The following is a 19,273-nucleotide window of genomic DNA, read 5'->3' as shown; positions in this document are numbered from 1 at the left end:
AATGAACTTATGTGTAAGTTTCAGTTGGAGCAGAAATCTGGGACCACATCAGGAGAGCAGTGTTCTGAGCTGTCCTGCTTGGCACAGGAATAACCGTGATGTGTGGACACAAAGCCGAGAGTGGTGGGTTCACTGATGGAACTGTAGGCTGTCTGTTGGGCTCAGGTGGGAAATCTGCATTCTGGTTCTACCTCTGCCACTTAACAAAGGTGACTCTAGGCAAGTCGCTCAGTCACTTTTCCTCATCTTCCCAATGGGAGTGACATCTTCCTTGGAGGACATCAACATGATAGCCAGGAGGTCAACATTCTAGAAAGGGATGCACAGTGTGTGGTCTGCAAACATAGAGACGCTCTTCCCTCCTGTCTGTTGCCCATTTTTAAAAAACTTTGACGTGGATGAAGAAGTTGGTCTACCTTTTTCATAGCAGCCCTACAACCATTTAAAACCAGCAATCCCACTCTCCCTTTAGTTTTCAGGATCTGCTTCATGTGACAAAGTCTCCAGTCACAGAGGGCTCTGAATGCTCTCACCCTAGAACACAGTCTCTGCAACTGGGGGACCCTGGACTGGCAGTGCGTAGATGTGGTTACGTCTATGCAGAGCCCCGGGGGAAATCACTGCCCTTATTTTAAAGACTTGCTGGTAACCCCAACATCGCATGAATTTCTTTGGCAGCCACATCATAGTGACTAACGGTGAGTTCATAGTTAGCTTAAGCCCCATTTTAGAAATCCTTGTTGTTGCTAAACCACATCTTCCTCATCCCAGACTAGGGAAGATTTCTTCTGTTAATCTACATGAAGAACTTCACATTTATCCTGTTTTGCCAAGTCGCATTTTGTAACACTTAGCTTGTCTTGCCGGGTGAGTAGATTTAGGGAATTCTTTGTGGTCACAGTCTCTCCTAATCCTGTGGTCAACTTGGTGCTTGGAGCCTGATAACCACAAACTCCTTAATGCCAAATTAAAAGGTGTGAACAAGGGCCAATTAAAACAGCAGTCAGTCCTCAGCTTACTGGGGACACTTGATCAGCAGCCACGGAGAGGTGTCATTTGACCAGTTATGAACACATCTCCTCGTCATTTGGCCTCCTCATTAACTGCTTAGGAAAATGGGGAAGAACTCAGTCAAATACCCAGCTGAAGTGTTGACTCATCATGATATCAAATTTCTCTGCTCCACAGCCAACACTGTAACACACACAGAGAGGGAAATGAGATTCACTGGACTTGAAGGCTGGGAGAGAAGGAAAAGTTCGAGACCATGACTGCAAGCGGAGAGGCTGGGGAAGGATTTAATTTGGGGTTGAAGATGACAGAGTGTGGTTTTAAAAGCTGCACCTTTTAGGAGATTGGAGAGTAGCAGAAGATCCTTGGAGGGAGGAACACATCTAAATGCTGTCCTTCCATGCACCTTGTATCTTGCTGTCTTGAAGTGCTGGGTGGCAATACCACTGCAGGGACCAGGTGACGACATCAGGGTGAGAGGCAAGCTTGAAGCAAGTGACTCTGAAATCTGCCCTCCTCCCCGCAGGGTCTCTCACTGTTTAGGCAGTGGTGTGCTGGAACCAGCTCTCACATACTGGCAGCACCCAAGTCTCTTTCAGTGAGAGCAACTCAAAATTAGGAATAATGGAAGCATTTATACCAGAAAAATTGACAAGCGCTACAAATCAAGTCACAGTTCCCCTGGACTGCCAGTTGTGGAACCTACCATGGCCCCAACTAGAATTGCTCCTGCTTCGTCCTAGCTCATGCCTGTGCTTCCACCTATGGCCAGTATTATATTTTTTAAATGAAAATCTGCTTCTCCACAGGGTGAAGTTTAAATTCTTTAGCATGTTGCCACCATCTTGTCTCATTTCCCAAGAGCCCCTTACCACCTTCTCAGCAGCCCTACGTCAGGTCATTTGGTTTACTCATCTTATTCACCTTCTCCCGAGTTCCTGGTCCCCCTGCAAGCTCTCTTCTGTGTTCCTCTGGCATGGAGCTTAGACCCCTAATCAGCCCATATTATGCTCTGGCTGCTTTGTTTTCATCTTTTTTCTCTTCACTGGATTATGAGTCTCTGGTGGACCAGGACCCTCTACTGTTTATCGTCATATGTTCAGAGTCTGGCATGCTCCCCTCCCTCCAAACATAGAAGGCAGGGGCGGGGTGGTATGTAGAAAAGAGGAAGGTGGAAAGAGAGGGAGGGAAGAAGAAAGGAGGGAGGAAGGAGAAAAGGAGGGAAGGAAGGGGGAGCAGTAGTTGAGGGAGGAAGAAAGAAGAGAGAAGGGAGAAAAACAGGCCAGCCAAAATCAGTCATGAACTGGCAAATGCAGAGGAAGGTGAGCAGTTGTTTGAAGGGTTGGAGAGCAGTGGAGGCCAGAGGTTACATAGGAAGTAAGAAAAATCTGCCTAGCAGCAGGGATCACAGTTCTTGAACTAGTAAGGAGAATAGAGGTTCTGTTAACAAGGATGGATGAGTATTCATCCCTGTTTTTCCCCTGCTGCCCCCTGAAAGCCAGCCCCAAGTCAGCTGGCTCCGGGTTAGCAGATACTGGCAAGAGAATGATCCTAAGTGGGTAATGTGTGCAGGGGTGGCGGGATGAAAGTAAGCTAGAGCCTCAATAAATGTTTTTGAATGACATTGAATTATAGATGGCAATAATCACAACCTTTCTGGCTCCTTCCTTTGCAAGGTATTGGGGAGGGATGCTTGGAAATGAAGGGAAGAGATTAGACAAATGATGGATTGGGTGGCCCAGTCCACCCAATGGATTGTGCAGGATGCTAGTCCTTGGGAACTGGGGTCCGAAAGGGCTTGAGCTGGGGAGGGGATGCTGTGTGGAGCCAGTAGGGCCCAGCTTGCCCAGCTGCAAGGTCACTGCCAAGTAGTTAAGTGGCTGCTCTCAGCAAAGGAAAGGCATGTGTTCCCCATTTTGTTGATGTGGAAATGGCAAGAGGAAGTGACTCAGAGACGGAGTGGAAATAAAGTGTGTCTTGTGACATTCTGGCTTCTGCGAGACCCAAAGGGCTGGTGTTTTGCAGTTGCTGTGAGGCTTCCTTCCACACTTCTGTGGTGTTCTCAGGACAGACGATGGCACTATGTATGGGCAAAGAGTAGGAGGTAGGGGCGATCTTTTCAGGTGGGCAGGTGGATGGAAGAAGGCAGGTACTGATGGAAAGGCAGCCTCAGAGCACTGGAGACAGAAGGGGCTGCCACAGCTACCTGATCCTGGACTTACCAGGCCAGCTCAATTTTTTACAAGTGGGGACTAGTGTTGGGTTTTTGATTCTTTATTCTGCCAAGTCACATTTAAAAAATACATGTGCCAGAGAGTTGACATCAGTAATCTCTGATTCTCTAGAAAATTCTGTAGGATGGGTAATGTTAGCCTCATACCACAAGAGAGAAAACTGAGGCCTTGCAAGGTGACCTTGTCCAGATCACGTTACAGTAAGTGGCAGAACTTTCAATCCTGGAGACAATGCATGCTTCAGGCTCCAAGTGTCTGTTCTCACATCTGGTTCCTCAAAAAGCCAAGTTTCGCTGTCATTTTCCAAACACTATCAGTTGTCATTTCATAAGCTAATGAGCATCAGAAACCCCAAAGAGGGTGGCAAGACATAATGTGAGAATAAAAGACTGCCCTTCAAATGGAATACATTGAGCTTTATGATGAATTTTCTGCAGTGTCCTTATTTTTCCCATTTTGCCATGGACATGGAAAATATCATCAAAAGTCACCACCTACCTACTGCTGTTTGGGAACTCTGACCCATCTGGCCTGATGTCTCAGGCATCAGAGCCAATCAGTGGCAGAGCTGGGCACTAACTCCAAAGCATGGTGGCAGGACAGCCATGACACCAGCCCTCTGGTCTTTGGCAATTGACATTGAAGCTTGACCTCTTGGGAAACCAGATGTGAGAGCAGATGCTAACTAAGAGTCCTGATGGTAAAATGCATTGTCTTGAGGACTGAAAGTTATGCCCCAGACTTAAGGGAGCATGAAGAGGGGACAATTAGTCAGAAAGGTGGCATGATGTCATCTGACTCATCAAATCTGGGTTTAAAACTCATGTCTTCAAGGCTACAATGCACATTACTCACGAAGGACTTCAGAGTTAGGCAACTTAGTGGCCTTAGCTCTGCCACTTACTAGTGATGTGATCTGTACAGCCACCTTGCAAGACCTCAGTTTTCTCTCTTAAGGTCTGAGGCTAACATTAACAATCCTACAGAACTTTTCTAGAGACTTAGAAATTACTTACATACACTCCCTGGCACACAGATTGTGTTCAGTAAGACACAACATGACCCTATAATGTCTTCAAGCTTAAGACTGTACTTTTCTGGGATACTGGACCCTGTAACCCTGACATCTTCCCATGCTGAGAACACAGTCCTGGGTGCAGCAGCAAACCAGAGAGTCTGAAGGAGCTTAAATTCTGCTTCAGTCCCCCTTCGTTCAGGCAGGTGAATGTCTTGTCCTTCAGGAAGAGTGTCATTTATTTTCTTCCTGACGACTTCAGAGTTTGTGCAGCCTTTCTTAGTACCCTTTGCAGGCTTGTGCCAAGGCGTCCTTACAGCCAATCAGAACGTTTCCTGTTTTAACTCAAGCCCATTTCCTTGCGTGTGCTGTTCTTTGGCTTTGTCTTTGTCTTAGGCTGATCTGGGGTTTGGGAGGTGAGCTGGAGCTCACGGTGGCGCAGGGCCAGGGTTTTTGCTGGTGTTGCTGGACATTCTCTCCGACACTGCTCGCAGGGTTTGGGCCAGGCCAGGGAGCAGGGGTTGCCAGGCTGGGGGCCCAGGTCTGGACTGGAGAAAAGGACAGGGCTTTTGGTTTACAATTTGATTGAGGATTTTGTGATCACACGACTAAGTCCTAGCTTGGGAAGAGGCATTGCTCTCTAAGCCAAGAGGACTTCAGGTTTCTTCATGGGCTGGGGCCATTTAGTGCTGGGATGATCAATTTCTTCTCGCATAAAGTTTGTGCCAACCTCAGTAGTATCAAGAGATACTACTTTCTTCAAAGACAGAGAGGAAAGCAAGAAAAACTTTGAACTTGGATTCTAATCTGCTTTGGGATACAAGTTTGTGATTCGAGAAGTGCGAATCCTGGACCAGATGGCTTAAACTTTCTTGAGTATGTTTTCTCATCTGTAAATGGGTATAATCCTCCCTGCCCATCTCCCAGGATTGTTGTGCAAAGCACTTATGTTTCTTTTAAAGTATTAAATTTGGGAAATAAATACCTGAGGTTACTGCTGCACAGGACTAAAGGTAGACCTGAAGAACCCACATCAGGCTGAAGGTAAAGGTAGATCCTGGGTGCCTGAAATGACTTGGCTAAAATATCTCAGCTGGAGCCATGTTGACCACTGTGAATGACGACTCCTCAACAAGGGTCAAGGAAACTACTGAGGATGAGAAACCAGTGTCCTGCAGGCATGCTGGTGGTGGCCAACACATCGGTCTGGGTGGGCTGCACTCAGCCAGATATAATATATGAACATTTCTCTTTGGTCAGAGTGGGGGTAGGGGCTGACTCCTGAATCAGGCTGTGGTTTCTCAGCTTTACGTGTTGTTGTTTTTTCTTAAACTTTTTTCAAAAATAGTTTTAGGGTCACAGTAAAATTGAAAGGAAGGTACAGAGATTTCCTACATACCCCTTGCCCCCCACACCCGCACAACCTCCCCCACTATTGACATCCCCCACAAGAGTGGTACATTGTTACAATGTGAACCTACTACATTGACACATTCTAGTCACCCAAAGTCCCTAGTTTACATTAAGGTTATACTTTTGGTGTTGTACATTCCATGAGTTGGACAAATGTGTTCACCATTATGGTATCATACAGAGTATTTTCATCGCCCTAAAAATGCTGTGCTTCCCCTATTCAGCCCTCCTTCCCCCAAACCCTGGCAGCCACTGACATTTATATTGTCTGCCTTTTCCAGAATGTCATATGGTTAGAATCATAGAGTATCTAGTCTTTTCAGATTGGCTTCTTTTACTTAGTAATATACATTTAAGTTTCTTCCATGCTTTTTTTATGGCTTAATAGAGCCTATTTTTTAGCACTGAATAATATCCCATTGTCTGGATGTACCACAGTTCATCCATTTATCTATTGAAGGACTTCTCAGTTGCTTCTAAGTTTTGGCAATTATTATGAATAACGATGCTCTAAACATCCATGTCCAGATTTTGGTTAGACATAAGTTTTCAGCTCCTTTGTGTAAATACCAAGAAGCATGATTGCTGGACTGCATGGGAAGATTATGCTTAATTTTGTAAGAAACCGCACAACTGTCTTCCAGTTTGCACCAGCAATGAATGAGAGTTCCTGTTGCTCCATATCCTTGTTACATGTTTATATCGTCTTGGTTCCTCAAGTTTAAAAGGGCCACATTTGATTGTACTGTTGGCTGCAGCTGCACAGTTTTAAAAGCACTGTGGGGTCTAATCCCTTTCTACCTCCCTCCCCACCCAAGACTTAGCCCTGGCCCCTGTCCCAGGCCCAGGTTTCTAATCCCCGGCTGTATCTCTGCTCCTGTGCTCTGCCTTTCAAGGGGAGCTTATCTTCTTCACTCTTCTTTTCAGAAAATGCTGTGCATGTGTACAAATGGGGTTTCTTAGATTGCATCAGCCAGTTCTCATGAATTTTACTGACATCTTATTTCTACTCCATTGTTCTTTCTCACACCCTTCCCTGGTGTTTCAAGGACTTCCTGGAGGGTCTCCCATTGGCTCACTGGCACTAGCACCGTTTGGTTGAAAATGCTGCCTGGGCTGGGGGACATGTCCTGAATGCCCCCATCCCCTTTATTGTGGATGCCTAGAAGCCGCATGGTGTGACTTGCAGATGTGGATATAATGTTCTTTTTTGCAGCTCTGAGTTCACGTCCCCACCAGCCGACATGACAGCACTGATTATGCCCCTGGTTTCCAAGTGACCTTTGGAATGAAGGCCCTCTGGCTTCCATTAGTAGAATCTAGTCCCTGGGGACAGCCACCATATGCTATTCCATTTTCTTCCTACCCCAGATACCCGTTTCACAAAGCTGCTTCATGAAGCCCCGGCCTGAAAATTAGTTCATACAAATAGAAGACAGGAGTCATGGGGCCCCTGGCTCAGTAGACACAGCAGATCCTGAATCTGTATGTGTTATTTACTTACCTGTGTGTATATTATGCCTGTTTATCTCTATGACTAGTGTATGTTCTTTAAGGGCAAGACACCCTGGTGTCATTTTCACATCCGGTAGCAGATCTCTCATTGTTTCCCCTGATAGCCCCTTGGGCCTTGTCATTTCTGTATTCTCCCCATACTTCAGCGCACTAGCATCTGCATCTTTGTGTCTGAAGACTTTCTCTGGCTCCTGTATCCACTCTCCCTTGTGCAGAACTGGCTGAAATGCTTGGAACGATGACTACAAAGTGGTGTGTGTATATTCTTTTGAATTAGTGTTTTGGGTTTCTTCTGATAAATTCCCAGAAGTGGAATTGCTGGATCATAAGGCAGCTCCATTTTTAATTTTTTGAGGTAACTCCATACTGCTTTCCACAGTGGCTGCACCAGTCTGCATCCCCACCAACAGTGCATGAAGGTTCCCTTTTCTCCACATCCTCGCCAACACTTGTTGTATGTTGATTTACTGATGACAGTCATTCTGACACCCCTATGTTCATTGCAGTGTTATTTACAATAGCTAAGATTTGGAAGCAGCCGAAGTGCCCATCAGTAGATGAGTGGGTAAAAAAGTTGTTGCACATTTTCACAAAGGAATACTACTCGGCCGTAAAAAAGAAAATCTTACCTTTTGCGACTGCATGGATGGACCTAGAGAGCATTATGCTGAGTGAAATAAGCCAGTCAGAGAAAAACAAATACCATATGATTTCACTTATGGTATCGAATGAACAAAATAAACTGTCAAACAAAATAGAAACAGACTCATAGACAGAGAACAGACAGACAGCTGTCAGAGGGGAGGGCGGTTAGGGGAATGGGTGAAAAATGTGAAGGGGTTAAGCAAAAAACAAAAAACAACAGCAAAAAGACAATTAAAAAAAACCTCCAACAACTCACAGACACAGACAACAGTGTGGTGATAACCAGAGGGAAAGGGGAGTGGGAGGGATTGTAGAAGAGAGGAAAGGGGGGACAAATGATGATGGAAGAAGACTTGACTTGGGGTGGTGAACACACAATACAATATACAGATGATGAATTATAGAATTGTATACCTGAAACCTATAATTTTATTAACCAATATCACCCCAATAAATTCAATAAAAAAGGGGGGAAATGTAGTGTATAAATACCCAGGTCCCTCCCTCTCTGGGAGGAGTAGCTAGCTCTGTGGAATTACTCTGCAGTTGCCCAAGCGATGATAACTTGATCAATAACCCTCCTTTGGCTGTGTTCCCCTCCCTGTCACATGTGCCCCACTTCTCTAGTGGGTTTCCTCTTAAAGTACTTCTGCTGGAGTCCTTACTGAAGGTCTGGGGAAACTTAGGCACATGCCATTTACATAGCAGAGTATTGGCTCACAGGACATGCTTAGAAGATATTTGTTGAAAAATGCATGAGTACTTCTAGTATATTCATATTAGTCTCTAAAATAAAGCAGACTGAAGATTATTTTTTCCATCTTGTCTCAAATTCTGGCTGCCTTGTGGAGTCAGGCTGGTGCTCTGCTTGCCCCCAATGGAAGGGACATGCCCTGCTCCTTCCCTCGTCCTCATAGCAATAGGAATGACTCTCTAAAGCTAGTGACTGGGTGTATGCATCTTCCTTTCCAGTGCCCAGCACAGTATGAATGAATGAGTACAGACTTTGCTTCCACTTCTAAAATATTTGATGCTGCATTTGTATTTTAACATTGCCAACTCCATTTTTTTGCCCCCAACTTCTTCTGGTTTAGGAATGTCCCCCTAAATGTCCCCCAGTCTTTTGTTAGAAGGGAGATCTGTTTCTGTAAGTATGGGCTCAGAATGAGACCAAAACAGTCTAGAACAGTGGTTCCCAACCTAGGCTGAATGTTAGAAAAATCCTTGGAAACTTAAAAATATCAATTCTGGGCCTCCCCACAGATAAACTCAGTGTCAGTCTCTGAGCATAGGGCCTGGATTTAGGCTTTCTTAAAGTCTTTTCAGGGGATCTTAATGTGGAGCTGAGGCTGACACCACCGGTCTGGAGATAGAACTTCCATTGCTTCCTTCGGGCACTGCTGCTTTAGACCAGTGGGAGGTAAACCCAGCAGTGTTGTGTTGGGTCAAAAGGACCAATTTTTGCTAAGATTCAAGGTGAACTAAAGATCCCTAGGATTCTTATAGTCCATATAAGTGTCAACCAAGTTGTCATCAGAACTGGGCGGGTCTGCCCCTTCCACCCGGCACAAAGACCTTCCAAACTGGGCAGCTGGGTGCTATTACTCTTCAATTCTCCTGCATGCAGTGAACGATGTGCTATAGGTGAGCTCCTGTGGGGCTGAGGCCTCCTGCCCAGAAAGTTCAGGCTGGTAGCTCCGGATGGAGGCTGACAAAGCCATCAGCTGATGGCCTGGCCCCCTACCTGGGCCCTTTCCTGCCCTCTCTGTTCCAGTGCCCTCCAGGCCACCCATTCTCCAATTCTGCTGCTTCCCGGTTTTTTCCCCTGTCCCTGCTTCTCTCCTGCTATTTTCCACTGTCCTCTTTGCTTTCTCTGCTCAGCTGTGCCTTGGAACCATGCGGTGGCCGCCTCCTCTCACAGCTTCGTTTGCAAAGTGTGGGCCCCTTGCCTAGGAGCCAGTGTGGGAAGAGAAAAGGAAGGAGAGAGGGGCTTCTGGAAGAGAGTACTCACAGCCTGGGAGTTCCAGGTCTGGGTTTCATACCCCTATGTTTATGCAAACGGATCCTTTATGTTTCAGCTTCTCCCAGCCAATAAATCCTAGTGCCTTTAAGGGAGGTTTCTGGGGACGGGAGAAGGTGTTTGCGTGGGTCTCGGCTTGGTGGGTGCTGTCCCTGGGGGGTGAGGCATATGAGCCTACATGACTTGCTTCAGGGCTCTCCCTCTGCTGTCTCCACAGGACTGCGATGTGCCGGGCCTAGCTGCTGTCTGAGAGGATGTCTGGGGTGTCCGAGCCCCTGGGCCGAGTAAAGGTGGGCACATTATGTCGGCCAGAAGGCCCCCCAGAGCCCATGGTGGTGGCGCCAGTAGATGTGGAAAAAGAAGACGTGCGGATCCTCAAGGTCTGCTTCTACAGCAACAGCTTCAACCCTGGGAAGAACTTCAAACTGGTTAAATGCACTGTGCAGACTGAGATCCGGGTGAGTGTGGAGGGCTGTGCCTGCTCTGTCCGTTTGTCTGTCTGTCCCTCTTCTTCAGGGTAGCTAAATGGACCTCCTTCAGCCTAGCGGGCTCCCCTGGGCTGCAGGCACCAAGGGAGAAGTTGTCCACCTGCAGAGCCAGGCCTTCCCTCCAGGGGTCTGCAACCCAGCTTACTAGTAGCCCGGGGGACAGATTTTATAGCTTTCCATAGAACCCCAGATCACTTGCTTGGTCTTGGATTCAACTCATTTCAACTCATTAAATATATATGACATTTGAGTCTCTGCAAGAGATGTAAAAGAGTTTACACTCTGATGGAGTTGGAATTAGAGACACAAGTGATGAAGTGAAAGTAGAATAACAGTGGTATAAGGCATGTGCTGAGTGCTTAGATACGGGAGTTGGTGGGGGCATTTAGAGGATGATCATGAACTAGAGATGTCCTAGACCAGGTGAGTGTTTGGCAGGCCCTTTCTGAGGCAACACTTCAATTGGCTTATTCTCATCCAGGGCCATGGAATCTGTTTTGCAAGTCCAGGTGTCCACCGTCATCAGGACACCTGGACACCAGGAAGCCAGTTCAGCTTAACCAAACGTAGAAGAACTTGTCATCAGAAACAGAGTTACAAGACAGTGATAGATTTAAATGCCCACATTTTTTGGACAATTACTGTGTAAAACCTGGATTAATTCCTCTACATATATTATCTCACTGAATCTGCCCAATGACCCCATGAGGTAGATACCCTGAGGATATTCCTCTTTACTGCCCAGAATATTCCTTTCTGATGGTGCAAAAGAAAGCCAAATTGGTTCTCAAAAGGTTGCTTGGTGGGATGGTAATTTGAACAAAGGAAGCAGGGGACTTTTGGGAAAACTAATCAAGTCTGAGAAAGCTGGATGAATTCTCTCCAGTCCTCTCATTACCAATTGAGGACTTTTATTGTCCTAAAAGTCAATATCCCCCAAGCCCAGTGAGCATCTCTTCTGGTCGGTGCCGGCACTGACCAGAAGAGCCTCTGCACATCTGTCTGCCTGGCTGCCTTCCATCTATTACAGCACACTCTATGCTTCAATACACCAGAGCAGAATGTAATTGATTAGGTCACTGCCTTGGCCAGTTATCACAATTGATTATGGTTTGGTTACTCCTTCCTTTTCCTGTAACTGATTTGATTAGGGCCTTATTTGCTCATCTCATGGTTCTGGATATGTAGGTACAACTGTGCCCTTAGAGTAAGCCTTGGACACCTTCTTCCAGGAGGGTGTTTTCATACCTCCTTAACTCTGTACTTCTTGAGTCTTCCTGTGGGTATTAGGTTAGGCTCGAGCATAGCTTATATTTAGAAAAGTGTCTAAAGTCAAGATCAGAAAGGAAAAGTTGATGGCAGATAAGGGAGGGCCTAGAATATCAGGCTGAGGAATTTGGACTTGTTCAGGCACTAGGGACACATTTTTAAGCAAGGGAGAGGCTTTCCTGGAGCTGTCTGATGTCTTGCTCGGTGCTTAAGGAGAAAAAACACAACAGGCCACAGATAGGGCAATGAGACCCAAGTTTAAGAAGAATGGCTAGTACCTGAGGCACTATCTGGAGGGATGTGAGAACGGAGGTGGCGAACAAAGAAACATGTGATGGCCTTCTAGAAATTTATGTCAAAGCCTCCTGGTTTTTCGTTTCCAATCCTGCAGGCAAAATATCACCTATTTATTGCAAACAGCCATGGCTTTAAAGCCACCTAGACCTTGAGTCAAATACTGCTTTCTGCTTATTGGTTATGTGGCCTTAAACCCAACACTTAACCAACTTGGCTTCAGTCTCCTCTCTCGGGATAGTGCCGACATGTAGCCTTGTTGTAAGGATTACAGATGATACGTGAGAAGAGCATACGTATAGTAGGAGCTCAGTCATTGGAAGTTATTGATTGTGTGGGTATTAGGTTGTTACCCTGCTCAGGAATCTCCAAGGATTTCTAACTGCCCATAGAATAAAGTTCAAATTGTGTTCTTCTAGTGTTTATCCACTTATCTGTCATATTTTCAAACAGAGATGTAAGACAGATTTGTGTTTTGAAACAGTACATAGTATCCTGCAAGATGTTAAGAAGTGTGTCCTAGAGAGTTTGAGAAATGCTTGGTTAAACAATTCTGAACAGATTTCTTTGCAACAAGACTTATCAGAACATTAAATATGCTGATATGCATGGTGGATCACTAAGAAAGGGCACAGAGGTGGTGTGTTCTTAAGTAAGCCATTTCTTAATTGCCTAAGAAACCCATCTTTTAAAAGTTGGACCACTACTTCTCTGGAAAATCATTTAGGGATCTCTTTTCCTTAAACTCTGAGGGCAGTACAAAAAGGGCGCGAGAGAGGAAAGGCTGGTGAAAGGGAGACGGGTTAGGAAGCTGTCGCCACAGTGCTGGTGGGAAATGATGAGGGCCTAAACTAAGGGGGTGGCATTGGGAACAAAGACAAGTCAATAGATCTGAGTGCATCTAAGGAGGAAAAATCAACAGAATTTGATGGTTAACTAGATGTAGGGAGGGAGAGAATGGAAGGAGACAAAATGACTCAAGCTTTTGCTTGGGCAACTGAATGGGTGTTGGTACCATTCATTGAGCTAACAACAGAGGAAGAAAGGGCATGCTGAGATTTCAGCTTTGCACATGTTGTATTTATGAAACACCCCCTTGGAGGAAAGTGGGCCTGGAGCTCAGGAGAGAGAAAGGACCTAGAGTTGAAGATTTAAAAGTTGTTATGCAATGGGTAGCATGTGAACGGATAGAATCACCCACAGAGAATGAGTAGAGCGAGAGAAAGAGTTCCAATTAGGAAATCTTGGGGAATCAACTTCTTAGAGACTGGAAGAGAAAGAGGAATAAGCGAAGGAAAAAGATGAATCATCAGAGAAACAAACAAACAAGAAACAAAAGAACAGGCAGGGGAGACAGGCAGAATAAACTTTGAGGAAAGAGCGGTTAGCAGCGTTAGACACTCAGAAAGGTCAAATCAGAAAAGGCTGAAAATAGGTTTATGGGCTTTGTAACAGGTGCCATAACGACTTCTAGTTGGACAGTTTTAGTGGAGAGATGGGGACAGAAGGCGTTGTGCAGTCAGAGAGTGGATACAATGAGTATAAGCAACATTTCAGAGTGTTACTGGCAGATGGAAAAGCACATCTGAAGATCCTGAAGTGGGGAGGCACAGGACAGGTTTGAAGCTAAAGAATGGCCAAGATTGCCTATTTAAACCACATTGATTTTGGATTTTACCCCACCTCTTGTAGGGAGTCACTGATATGTTTAAGCATATAAATGATACGAGATTGCATTTTTAAAAGATCACTTGGGTTACATAGTGGAAAATACACTGGAAGAAGGCAAGACTGGGTGTGGGGAGATGTTAGGTGGCTGACTATTGCAGTAATCCAGATGATGGTAATTTAGATTAGGATTGTAGCCATGTGATGATAATGTTGATGGTAATGATGGTGGTGGTGATAATGATCTTTGTGATGGTGTTGATGGTGATGGTAGTGGTGGTGATGAGGATTGGTGATGATGGTGGTGATGATGATGATGTGGTAATAATGGTGATGATGATGATGGTAATGCTGCTGCTGAAGGTCAAGGGGATAGTGGTGATGATAACTCAGCACTTTTGAAAGCACAGCATATGCATTATCCTATTGACTTCTCAAAAGAATCCTATCAAGCACACACTATTATTATCTTCATTTTGTATATAAGGAAACAAGGTCCAGAGGAGTTAAGCAAATTGCTAGTAAGTGGTGGAACCTATTTTCAAACCCAGTCAACCCATCTCCAGAGCCTGCACTCTTAACCACCGTGGTGTGTGGAAAGAAGTAATTGTAATGTGAGAATTTAGGAGATGGAAATGAAAGTTTTGCTAATAGACAGGAGATGCAGGAATGAAGAGGAAGGAGGTATCAAGACTGTAAGCCCTGGTAGAGGTGACAGGATCCCTCTCCCTAAAATGAAGAACACTTGAGAAGAAACTAACTGGGAAGTGAGGAGTTCACAAGTTCAGTTTTGGACCTGTTAGTGTAATTGAGATGCTCTAATGTTTTCATGTGAAAATGTTGAGTAGACTGTTTGATACATGATTCTGGAGGAGAGAACTGAGCTGGAGATAGATATTTCAGTGTTGTCAGCCTCTGAGTGGTGGTTGAAGCCATGGCTGTGGGTGGGATCATTAATGAGAGTCCTGAATAATTTCGTCATCCATCCCACAAATATTTGTTGAGTGCCCCCATGTATCTGCACCATGCTTGCTTTGACCTGGGAAATATCATCATACCCAAAACAAATGCACTCCCTGCTTTCATGGAGCTTCCAGGCCAAGGGTGAGCCTGACAATGACTCACAGTAATGAATGAACCTTTAGAACAAGTAGAGGCAAGTACTCTGACAGGAAGAAAGAGGTTCTGTGAGAGCAGAGTACAGAAGAGCTCAGCCCAAACGTCCAGGAACAGCTTTGCTATTCAGGGCGTGCTTGTGAATGCTGCATCCGGTCATGTAGGTCCAGACCCAGCTTCCCGGCCTGAGACTCCCTTAGAGAGGCCCATCCCACCCTGTGCTTCCTGATCTCTTCTTGCACTTTCCTTCCCTAGCTGGGCTTTGTTCTTTGATAAATTTTTCTACTTTCAGCTCCATATCTTCTTTCACCATCCTCCCCATGCTCGAAATGCTGCCAGCCCTTTCAAGCTTGCCAAGCACTTGTCCTCCTATGTGAACACTCCTGGAGTTCCAGCGCCCCCATCTCACTGTGTCTGATTAAATAGAAGCAATTGAGAATCACCTGGGCGCAGTCCATGGGGAGCACATTTCCAAATCCTAGTTACCCCAAGCACACTTACTGAATTCATGTGTTTCTTTTGATTCTCCACTTCTTTCTATGCAAATATAATAGCCTTGTGATGCTTTCTCTGTGTTAAAAGCTGTGTGGCTCAGCGGTTGAGCACTGTCCTATGATCCAGGAGATTGAGATTTGATTCCCAGTCAGGGCACATGCCCGGGTTGCAGGCTCGATCCCTAGGGCATGCAGGAGGCAGCTGATCAATGACTCTCTCATCATTGATGTTTCTATCTCTCTCTCTTCCTCTCCCTTCCTCTTTCTGAAATTAAAAAAAAAAAAAAAAAAAAAAAAGCTGTGGGAATAAGTGCTGGCCCTTGTGCTTAGGACCCAACAGACATTAGACAGGTGTTGAAGATAATTGATAAACGTGCTGAATTTTGCTCTTCTTGATTTTCCATTTCCCTTCTGTGTGATATTCATTGGAAATTATGTTTGTTTGGGAGCTCTGAATCTCTGTAGCAAGTGGAGGCTTATATCATTCTATATTTCTCTAACATGCTAATTTGCTTGTCTGGGAAAGGGGTAAAGATAATACTTTGTAAACAACCAGCAGAATGCCACCCAGACGTGCCCACACAGGGCGTCTCTGCCTCTTACAGCCTCTCTTTCACTCTCTCTCCCTCCCCACCCCCTGCTCTCCACACCCACTCTTCTCCTTTTCTTTTTCCTCTTGTCTCACTCTCTTCTAGGGCACGTGGGTAGGTTGACCATACTTCCCGGTTTGTCTCAGACTGTCCTAGTTTACGCACACTGTCCAGGGATGACTATTAACAGTGCCCCTGCCAATCTCAAGAGCATCACGATTCTGGGGATAAATTATATGGTCACCTACTTCTAAGTGCCGTGTTTGCTCCTCTCTCTGCCTCACACTGACTTGCTGGCTCGTAGTTTCTCACTCCAACTAACCTCAGCTGACCCACTCTCTGCATGGACACAACTCTGTCCATCATTGGACCATCTGTGTCTCACAGGGAGGATCTTAAGCAAAAAAGCAGGTACTTCTCTGTGATCTGGTGTGGCTCCCAGGGTGCAGGCGGGCCCCCACATCCAAGACCCTCTCCCTCAGCCAGCCTCTATCATGCTGGAAAGCTATGTGCAAGATTCATCCTTGTTTTGTCTCGAAGCATCACCCCACTTAGAATCCACATTTACATCCCTGGGAGGCACAAGGATTGAGATAGCCTGTGCCCTTCACGCCAGGTCTAGTTGTGTCCCCTCACCTCAAAACAAGGCTCCCAGGCTGCAGGGGTGACTGGTGGGTGCCGCTTGCCTGATATGTAAGGAGGGGAGAGTAAGATAGCCTACTCTGCACATGCTTGTGCTTGAGTACTGCCCTCCTCAGGAAATTCAGTGGTCACACAACACATTCCAGATTGTTCCCAGAGAAACAGATTTCAGATATTATGGCCCATTCTGTCTTATACTCATTAGAAAATCATCCCAATTAGTTTATTGTTTAAACCTATCACTTAACTAGACACAGGGTGTTATGGACTGGATATTTGTGTCTTTTGCCCCCAAATTCATACATCGAAGCCCAATGTGATGGTATTAGGAGGTGGGGCCTTTGGGAGGTGATTAGGTTTAGACTACATCACCAGAGTTCCCATGATGGGATGAGTGTCCTTGTAAGAAGGTGAAGAGACGAGAGCTCTCTCCCTACCAAGTGAGGACACAGTGAGAAGGTGGCCATCTGCAAATGAGGAAGAAGGCCCTCACCAAAAAACAAATCTGCAGGCATCCAGATCTGGGACTTCACAGCCTCTAGAGCTATGAGAAATAAACGTTTGTCACTTAGGCCACCCAGCCTCTGGTGTTCTGTTATAGCAGCCCAAGCTAAGACACAGGGCCAGCCACTCCATGTGGTCAGAGGAGCAATCCCCAGCCCATAGATCATCTGCTCAGGTTCTATGTTTCCAGAACAATCCCTGCTGCCCTCCTTCAGATGCCTCTAGGGACAAGACCACTAGGTTGAAGCACAAGGGAGGCAGAAGGCATGATTACCTGTCCTGGGTAGTTGTCATTTCTAAAAGAAAGATTACCTTAAAGAGAATAAACAAAGCCAGACAAGGCCAGCTGTGCATATGTGAGAACAGTCCCTGAAAACCCAAGAAGAAAGAGTTCAGCCAGGAAACCACAAACTGATACCACAGAGACACTCACAGTGGTACAAAAAAAAGGTGCTTCACAAGGATCTTCTTGCTGCACCCCCTCCTCATTTCCTGTGTGTGCACACCAGGCCAACCCACCTACCACAGACGTCTGCAGATGGGGGCGCGAGGCAAGCATGCAGAGTTCCGGGCCTCTGTTTATCTGCATGACTACATTCATTACATAGACAAATTAGCAGTCAGGTGTCTGTGCTTACATTTCTATTTTTAATCTGTCAGTTGCATTGCTGAATGTCGTGGTTAGATAAGGCTTTTATCACATCAAAACGAATGCTTTCAGAGTGGGATAAGTGATGCTAACTTATTATTTTGTTCATCAATCACTTTTTTAAAAATTATCCCTTAAATGTGTTGAGAGCTCGGAACTTGTATAGCTATTGTACTTGGTTCCTAGGGCTGCTGTAACAAATTACAAAAAAACTGGTGGCTTAAAAACAACAGTTCTGGAGGCTGGAAGTCCCATCTGGAGAGGTCGGCAGGACTGTGCTCCCTTCGAAGGCTCTAGGGGAGGAATCCCCTTTGCCTTCTCCAGCTTCTGGTGGCTCCAGGCTTCCATGGCTTATGGCTGTGTAACTTCAATCTCTGCCTCTGTCTTCACAGCAACCTTCTCTTCTCTCTATGTGCCTTTTGTAAGGACATGTAATTAGATTTAGGAGCCACCCAGGTAGTCCAGAATGATCTCATCTTGAGATCCTTAACTTAATTATATTTGCAAAGACCATTTTTCCTAATGAGGTCATATCACAGGCTCCATGGGTTAAGGCATGGATATGTCTTTTGGGGGCCACCATTTAGCCCACTACAGCCATCAGTATCACAGTGTGTGTTGCTGGTACCCCCATTCAGCTGTACATAGATCTGTGTATTCAGTATGCAGGTGAGCAAGCAATGTGCACACGTATGCACACCCACACTGAAGCTCAAGGCTTTGTCAGGAAATGACTACAGAGCATAGGCTGATGAAAGTCTCTTTCCTCCACTGCTGCCCTGGATTCTCAGTTGCCAGGCAGCCTGTGGTCTGCCTGTGCCCTGGCATGATGTTTCCTGTGATGCTGTCAGGATATGTGATGCCACAGGCTGGTCCCTTGTCACTCTTCAGGTGATCTCATCCAATCACATAGCTTGAAATTCTAATTTTATCTAGTGGTGCTCAAACGTGTAATGCTGACTGCGATCTCCTCCCACGACCCCAGCTCACATGCCCACCTGCCATCTCCATGGGACGTCTAACTTCCACATAAAGAATCAAACTCACAGTCCTCCCCTAAAAGTTGACTTTTCTTCCGGTCTTTCCCAGCTCCATTCATTGCAGCTCTGTTTTCTCAGTCAATTGTGTCTCAGGCTATGGACCTCAGAGTCATTCTCGGATTCTTTTCCTCTCACACTTTGTATTTAATCCATCAGGAAATCCTGTCAACCCTACCATCAAAACATATCTAGATTCTCACCATCTCCACTGCCTCTACCCTGGTCCAGGCCATCAGCATCTCTTACCTATCGCCTCCTAACTGCTTCTGCCCTTATCCCCCTGTGGTTCATTCTACAGGTAGCAGCTACAGTGATTTTCAAAACACAGTCAGCTAGAGGGATAGGTTTGAGGTATAGCTTAGATCATATCACTGCTCTACTTTAAACTCTCCATGATCCTGTCTCGCTCAAAATAAAATCCAAAGTCTTTACCTTGGTCTACAACAGGGATCAGCAAGCAATGGCCTGCAGGCCAAATATGGCCCACCACCCATTGTTGTAAATAAAGTTTTATTGGAACACAGCCATACTCACTTGTTTATATATTGTCTATGCCTGCTTTTGAGCTACAACAGCAGAGCTGGGTAGTTGTGACAGAAGCCATATGGCCCACAAAACCTAAAATATTTACTACCTGGCCCTTTACAGAAAACAGGCCTGGCCTAG

The 19,273-nt window shown here is 45.6% G+C and overlaps 1 protein-coding gene across 1 annotated transcript in view; it reads left to right on the top strand.

Moving 5' to 3' along the window:
• PTK2B (protein tyrosine kinase 2 beta) overlaps positions 1-19,273 on the top strand; it is a 116,551-nt gene that overhangs the window by 51,950 nt on the left and 45,328 nt on the right. Inside the window, exon 2 of the mRNA XM_016214842.2 lies at positions 10,071-10,311. Within this exon, the coding sequence (XP_016070328.1) occupies positions 10,108-10,311 (204 nt within the window). The 5' untranslated portion in view covers positions 10,071-10,107. The remainder of the gene's footprint in view (positions 1-10,070; positions 10,312-19,273) is intronic.

Source organism: Miniopterus natalensis, chromosome 4, assembly GCF_054644295.1.
Source record: "Miniopterus natalensis isolate mMinNat1 chromosome 4, mMinNat1.hap1, whole genome shotgun sequence".
NCBI classification, from domain to species: Eukaryota; Metazoa; Chordata; class Mammalia; order Chiroptera; family Miniopteridae; genus Miniopterus; species Miniopterus natalensis.
Note: the sequence above shows the minus strand (reverse complement) of the source record. Positions and strands in the feature narration are given on the sequence as shown.